Source organism: Helianthus annuus, chromosome 1 (assembly GCF_002127325.2).
Source record: "Helianthus annuus cultivar XRQ/B chromosome 1, HanXRQr2.0-SUNRISE, whole genome shotgun sequence".
Taxonomy (NCBI): Eukaryota; Viridiplantae; Streptophyta; class Magnoliopsida; order Asterales; family Asteraceae; genus Helianthus; species Helianthus annuus.
In genome coordinates, this window is record NC_035433.2 from 86,597,387 (window position 1) to 86,604,678 (window position 7,292).

General features: G+C 32.2%; 1 protein-coding gene across 3 annotated transcripts; it reads right to left on the reverse strand.

Moving 5' to 3' along the window:
• Positions 1–2,402: 2,402 nt before the first annotated feature.
• LOC110878260 (serine/threonine-protein kinase 19) lies at positions 2,403–6,706 on the reverse strand. 3 transcript variants are annotated; one of them, XM_022126538.2, is made up of 9 exons: positions 6,504–6,706; positions 6,328–6,398; positions 6,176–6,256; positions 5,644–5,736; positions 5,464–5,574; positions 5,210–5,281; positions 4,102–4,179; positions 3,744–3,941; positions 2,403–2,571 (listed from the first exon to the last, which is right to left on the reverse strand). In XM_022126538.2, the coding sequence occupies exons 1-8, from the start codon at positions 6,595–6,597 to the stop codon at positions 3,750–3,752; spliced, it is 792 nt and encodes a 263-aa protein (XP_021982230.1). In that variant the 5' UTR covers positions 6,598–6,706; the 3' UTR covers positions 2,403–2,571; positions 3,744–3,749. The 3 variants fall into 3 exon arrangements, with proteins under 3 accessions (XP_021982230.1, XP_021982229.1, XP_021982231.1); XM_022126537.2 differs by having other exon boundaries at positions 6,328–6,401; positions 6,504–6,704; XM_022126539.2 differs by lacking the exon at positions 6,176–6,256 and having other exon boundaries at positions 6,328–6,401.
• Between the last annotated feature and the right edge of the window lie 586 nt (positions 6,707–7,292).

The window sequence follows — 7,292 nt, forward strand, 5'->3', positions numbered from 1 at the left end:
GTATGTGGGATTTGTTAAACCATATTACATGAGTTCCCATACTCGTTTGGTTTACGAACCCTCATTCTATCCAATCCTCCGATTTAGGTCTGGTATATTAACATAGTTACCTATATTAGGTGTCGTTTGATATCCGTGATCTCTAGCACTGTTTGGTTGTTACTCAAGGACTACTAAGCAATCTCAAGTGAGTACATAGACCCCTCTTTTACTGTTTTCCAAACATTTTGGGGTGAACCACATGTGCCTACTTGTTACTTTCGTGTCTTTCATGCTTTCATATCATATGTCTGTTATGTTCAATAGTACACTTATAGTACATGATTTCATTGTTTTTATGCTATGTATGCCCATTGTGTGCATACTTAGTACATCATTTTACATTACATTTTATGCTATGTATGCCCATTGTGTGCATATTTAGTACATCATTTTACATTACATTTTATGCTATGTATGCCCATTGTGTGCATACTTAGTACATTTATTCATCACATGCTTACATTTTGGTATGACATTTGGTTTGTTTAAATAAGACAATGTACATTCATTAACACCGATCATGCCGCTCGTTAGTAGGTAATGGTACCATAGGACTTGACAACTCCCATTCCTGAAATCCTGGGTTTGTTTGGATTGGAAGGAATGACCGAATCCGAATACATTTCTAGGTGGACCTTATACTTTGTGCTAGGGTTTATTCTACAGTCGCAAGGCTTGGATGTATGCATTTTCACAATACCACATAGATGTTTGTATCAATATAGCATGCATTTGTTCCACAAAACATAAATTTGATTTAAACCATGTTTTACTTCAATACCTTGTTTTTGTGCATTTTACATATGGTTCAGTTGATATATTTCACTTACCATACATGATATTTTGGATACACATTACATGATTTACATTAGACATAAACATTTTGACATTCATATACACAATTAATGATTTACATTAGACATAAACATTTTGACATTGATATACACAACTCATGATTTTCATTAGGCATAGACATTAGACATGGTTTTCACACAAACATTTTGACATTTGATTATACATAAACATTTTACAATGGTGGTTTGGTTTGAGCAAGTGATTTAAGTAACGAGGCATGTGTAATATGATACAAGCATGGTGGATACGCTGCTGGTACTTCCTATATATAAGTGTTTGTATGGTATTACATATCGTAGCGTCATTTGAATCATTTCAATTTAGACATATAACATTTTTTTTTTACAAATAACATACTTTTCACAAGACATTGTTTTACAAACAACTTATCTTATACAAACATCAAATGATTTACAAGACAAAGCAAATTACAAGGTTCATGACTAAACATTTTCTCAAACATAAGTCATGAATTCTATTTTCACAAAACCTATGTATCTCACAGGCATTTTTTTATGCTGACGTACCTATTTTCACATGTGTTTCAGGATATGATGCATAGGATTTATCAAGATACACTTAGGCGGACTTGGACCTTAGTGACAATAAAAGATGCAAGACTAGTTATTTATGTTATATTTCTTTGATTGTTAAGACATTGTAACTCTTTTATTCAATAAAACAATATTTCAATTTCCATGTGTTATGAAACAATGATTCTCTTACAACACTCCCCGACGTTTCCGCCACATTTTGTTGTTCCACATGGTCGGGGTGTGACATGACTGAATGTAGTGGCGGTGGTGACAAGGTTGGCGGTGTGAATGAGAGGCAGATTCCAATCCTTTTGTTGAATTCTTTCGTTATACACGAAAGCAATTTGGAACTACTTCACTTGAGGAAACCTATTAGTTATGTGTGTAATTGAAAGAATAATCATGTTTTGTTTGTAAATTTGTTAAAGATGACTGAATGGAGTGGCGGTGGTGACAAGGTTGGCAGCGAATGAGGGACGGATCCCAATCCTTTTTGTTGAAATCTTTCGTTAACGAAAGAAATTTTGTACTCCTTCAAATGAGGAAACCTCATTGTCCAAACATATATCATGTAAAAACCAAACATATAACAAAATTCAGATTTCGATTTCATTGAATAGAATAATCTATAGTTATGTAAGAATAATCATGTTTGGTTTGTAAATCTGTTAAAGATAATTGAATGTGGTGGCGGTGGTGGTGGCAACAAGGTTGGCGGTGAATGAGGGGTAGATTCCAATCCTTTTGTTGAATTATTTTGTTATTTTTTTTATCAGAACATATTACATTTCATTCCAATCACCAGAGCAAATTACATAAGAATAGCATGTAGACGAGCAACAAACTGCGCCGCCATCCCCTTCTGAATAGAAAACCCTAATCTACTTGAAAAAACCTGATTGTCCAACAAACATATATCACGTACAAACAATGAAACAAACATATAACAGAATTTAGATTTCAGTTTCATTGAATTCAGTAAGAATAATTTTCATTTCTATGAAAAAGAAGATAAAATTTAATAAGAACTGTTTTCATTTCTATGAAATAGAGAACAGAATACAAGTAACAATACATAACAACCCATGGTAGATTTTCTGATAATCTAGTATTGACAAATCAAGCCCTTCAACACCCCCTGCATAGCGAAATTCAACAGGATAGAATCATTTCTTATCCCAGGTAATTTTGCCAAAATTACTTGCAAATGAGTTGATTTAATATTATTCTCTCTAACGGGTCAAACTAAAAACTTAGCAAAACTGGGTATGGGTCAAACAGCACAAAAGTTTCCCAAAAGTCTATTTTAAATGCATACATACAACCACCTAATATTTATTCAAAGATTTAGATTATTATTATTATTATTATTATTATTATTATTATTATTATTATTATTATTATTATTATATTTGTAATATTGTATATACGGTTTGGTTATTTAAGAACTTCGAGAACTCCTAACAACCAATCATTTTATTTATTAATTTTATATATTTAATATTATTTAAGGGTAGTTTTATCATTTATTATATGTAATTTTGTGATTACATATATGCAATCACAAGTTTACATACGTGTAATAACCAACGTACATAGATGTAATCATAAGTTTACATGTATGTAAATTAGTTATTACCTAATTTGGTTATTCCACGTATGTAAACTTATGATTGCATATATGTAATCACAAAATTACATATAAAAATGATAAGACTACCCTTACATAATATTAAATATATAAAATAAAATGGTTGGTTGTCTAGAGTTCTCTAAGTTCTTAAGTCTTTTGGAGTTCTGAAATGATCCTGATCCTACTGCTTATTATGGAAAAATTAAAAAAGTGTTTATGGTTAGCCCAACATGGTGGGGCCCGCTTCCACCGAACATAAATAATGACTCGTTTTTACCCGAACCCATTTTCACTTGTTACCCAACCAACCCATCTTGCCACCTCACGAATACATACAAACAAGGATTCATCTTATTTCGATACATGAACTAATCAGCTAATTTTCCAGGTCGATATCAAAAAAAGTTGTACTCATTTCATCCCAGAAACAAACATAACAGTTTTTCTTTTTAAGTTGTTTCAACAAAAAATGCAACATTCCTTTTACGTCGGTAAAGACAAAAGACAAGATATCAACATGAATTGAGGAAAGGGCAACAAAAGACACTCACCGACGAAAAGCAATATAAAAGCATTAGGATTGAAAGATATATAAAACCGTGCGGAATAAATATACTTGCTTAAAAGGAAAAGAGTGCAAATGTAGAAGTATACAAGGCGTAGAGTATTTCGTTTACCAAATTTTAATTCTTCACGACTCGAATGACTAAACCACTTGGCGTTTGGATGGTTTTGAGGTGACCCGAACCGAGCAGATCACGAAGATGAAATCTTATATCCAAAGGGGACAGACGCAGACGTTTTTTCTCGAGAATAGCCAACATCATTTCTTTGTATTTTTTACGATTTAGTAGAGACAATAGCTCCTTCCTTCCCTAAAAATACCATGGCCCATAATCTATAATGAAATAACTTCCTAAAAGAACATACTATAAAGATAACATCATGTGCAATGTTGTGTCAAGGTATTACATGTAATCATGTATGCGTATACAGATATAACAATATCATTTGTAGAATCATATATGCACGTACCTGTGTAAGGCCTTTCAGCACGGAACCAATATTTGGAATTGCAAACCAGTACATTTCGGAATCAATAAGCTGGCGAGTCTGTAAATGGTAGCACCATCAGAGTTCAAAGTTCATATATATTAGATCTTTTACCGAAATTATAAATTATACTACACGTATCCAAAAAGAGTGCACAAAAAAGCGCATGACCAATGCAAGAAATGAGCAATACTAAGAAAAATAAAATATATATATATATATATATAAATACTGGCACAAATAATTACTGATTTTATTCTACTCTACAAATATAACTAAAAACCGTAATATAACTTCCTTTTAAATCTCCGAAAAGAATAGAACAAAAGACTACTTAACAATATAACACATTAACAATATAAAGGTAAACCATTAAGCTAATCATCTTGTTAATTGCATAGCTACCAATATCCAGTTTATTTCAGATTCTTAATAATCAACCTAATTGAATAGTTACCAATACTGAATTTATTTTAATTTTCAAGAAAAAAAAATATCTAAGGTATGTTAGCTATGAAGCACGGGGACGCCATTTTACGTCGGGTACCCGTCCCGGGGACGTTTCCCAAACGTACCCGGATATTGGGGACTTCTACATATGCTCGGGTACTTCCAAAACAAAGTATCGGGGACGTTTCCTAAAATATTTAGGGGTTTAACCCTTTTAACTTCCAAAATACGAATGGTCGGCCTTTTTAAATTACATATGTTTGGCCTTTTAACATCCAACATTCACGTACATTGTATTATCAAGTATCAACAGTAGGATCGAATTATCATTCATCGAATTATCAAGTATCACTATCAACAGTACGATCTTTCGCTAGATGAACCGGAATTTGAAAACGTTTTGATTAACGATAATTAATTACCTATGGTTTAAGTAGTGTTTTTGGAGTTTAATATATTTTTGGACTTTGTTTAATATATTTTTATTTTTAATATTTTTTTTGCCGTACCCGTATCTTGTATTTTTGAATTTTGCCGTTCCCCGTACCCGTATCCGTGCTACATAGTATGTTAGTTATCAAGAACGAATTTAATATATTTTACAGCAAAGCGATACTTTATAATAAAAGTGAGCACTTACCAATAGACCAGCATTTATCAAAAGCGATATGTCTTCATCTTTCACCTTTCCTCCTAGTGATAATAATGACAACTACAATGAAGCACAAATAACAGCTATCAAAAACGATAATCAATATCCTACGATTAATTTTAGACACTTCAAATAAACATTCATAAAGATTTATATGTTTTTGTTTCTGCTTTTTCATTATACTTAATGAACTGTAGACTTAGTTTTATGCAAAAAAGATTTAATCATCTTTGATAACTCACTAGTTCTTGATGACCGATACACGGTTCAGGCTTGCTGTGGATGACATGAACTTCAAACCACTCAAAAACACCTTGCTTCTTCGTTTCCATGCTTTTCACAGCTCGTTTCATCTATAGTCAAAGTAACGCTCCATTATTTATGTAACAATGTATTATACAAATCCAAATGAAACAACTAACCTGCTTCAAATAATCTTCCATAAACATTAGCGCGTGGTCATCCTGTCCCGTATTCAACTTAAAAACGCGCAAAACCTTCTCCCTCCTCAACGACTGTTTCCAACCATAGTTGTTAATGGCGAATAGTGACAAATAGCAATAAGGTACCTATATTCTACATAGCAAATAGCGATAAATAGCGGACGACTATTTTACAAATAGCGATGCACTAGAAAAAAAAAAAGTTTTAAAAATTTTATATGTATATTATATCAAAATACCCTGGTATATAAGCTCTTTACATGTATATTTAACAAAAACCTAAAATCCAGCTATTTTATAGCTATATTTAATTGCTATTTATATTTTAAAAAAAAAACAAAAAAATGTCGCTATTATCGCTACAGCCCTGATAGCGAGCGTAGACCTATACACTACGTAGCGCACTATAGCGATCGGTACGCTCGCTATTGACAACTTCCAACGCGCAAATAATATTACAAACACAATTCAAACTATACATAACAATCATAACAAGCAAAATACAACACACCTCTAATTCTCTATCAACCTGTGTCCTATCCTTCACACTACTATACAACTGAGACTGCAATATAAAAGGCTCAACACTAACCTACAAAAAGTCAAAGGTCAAAAGTCAAAGTCAAAATTAAGGTCAAAGTCAAGAAAATTATATAAATTTACTTTATCAATACGAGGAAATTGTGCACGCATCATCTGGAGAGCAACCATGGTGTCGCTGAATATGAGATTATCTTCTACATCATCGATATAATACATTTATGATCAGAAATTTAAGAAATTTGCCCTAATTGATCAAATTTGACGAATATTTGAGTGTAAAAAAGGGGGGAATTGACCTAATGAATGAGATTGATTGGATTCGGGTGCTGAATTGTCTTCTGATCTGCTTCTTTTCCGTGATGTTGATGGATTGTTGTTGCTGGTTTCCATTTGATTGTAGGATTTTGGTATCGGTTTCTGTTAAGGGTTTTGCGAAGTTGGGGTTTGGAGTTCCGTACGAAAATGTGTGTTTTTGTGTAATGTCAACTGTTTTTGTTATCTTGGTTTTGAAAATGTTTGATAAAATGGTGAAATTTGTTTTTTTTTTCTTAACTAGAATTAGACCCGTCCAATGCGGCGGAAATTCTTTAGTTATAACTAAGTCGATTTAGGACGCGCAGGTTATGTTGAACCTGTCAAGCGGGAAAAAATAGACAATGTAAAAACGTTCACCCACACACATACGTTGCATCGTGTTAACTCGTAAAATTTAGAACGAAATGTAAAAACGTTAAACCAAAGACGCACGTTTGCGATGTGTTAAGTCACAAAATTTAGAATGAAGCATAAAGAGAAAATTTTGCAGAAAATGAAAACTATAAAGGACCAAAGTTGAAAGCAAAAAAAGTTGTGAGGATAGATTGCAAAAGATAAAAAGTTTTGTGTTAAAAGTAAAAAACAAATAGTTTTGGGTTAAAAGATTTATGAAATACTTTTGTGTTAAAAGTAAAAAAACAAATAGTTTTGGGTTAAAAGTAATTTATAAAATACTTTTGTGTGAAAAGTAAAAAAAATAATTTTTTTATGTAAAACCCCCAAAGCGAAGGTTACAACACATAAGTAAAAAAATGAAACTGGTTAAATCG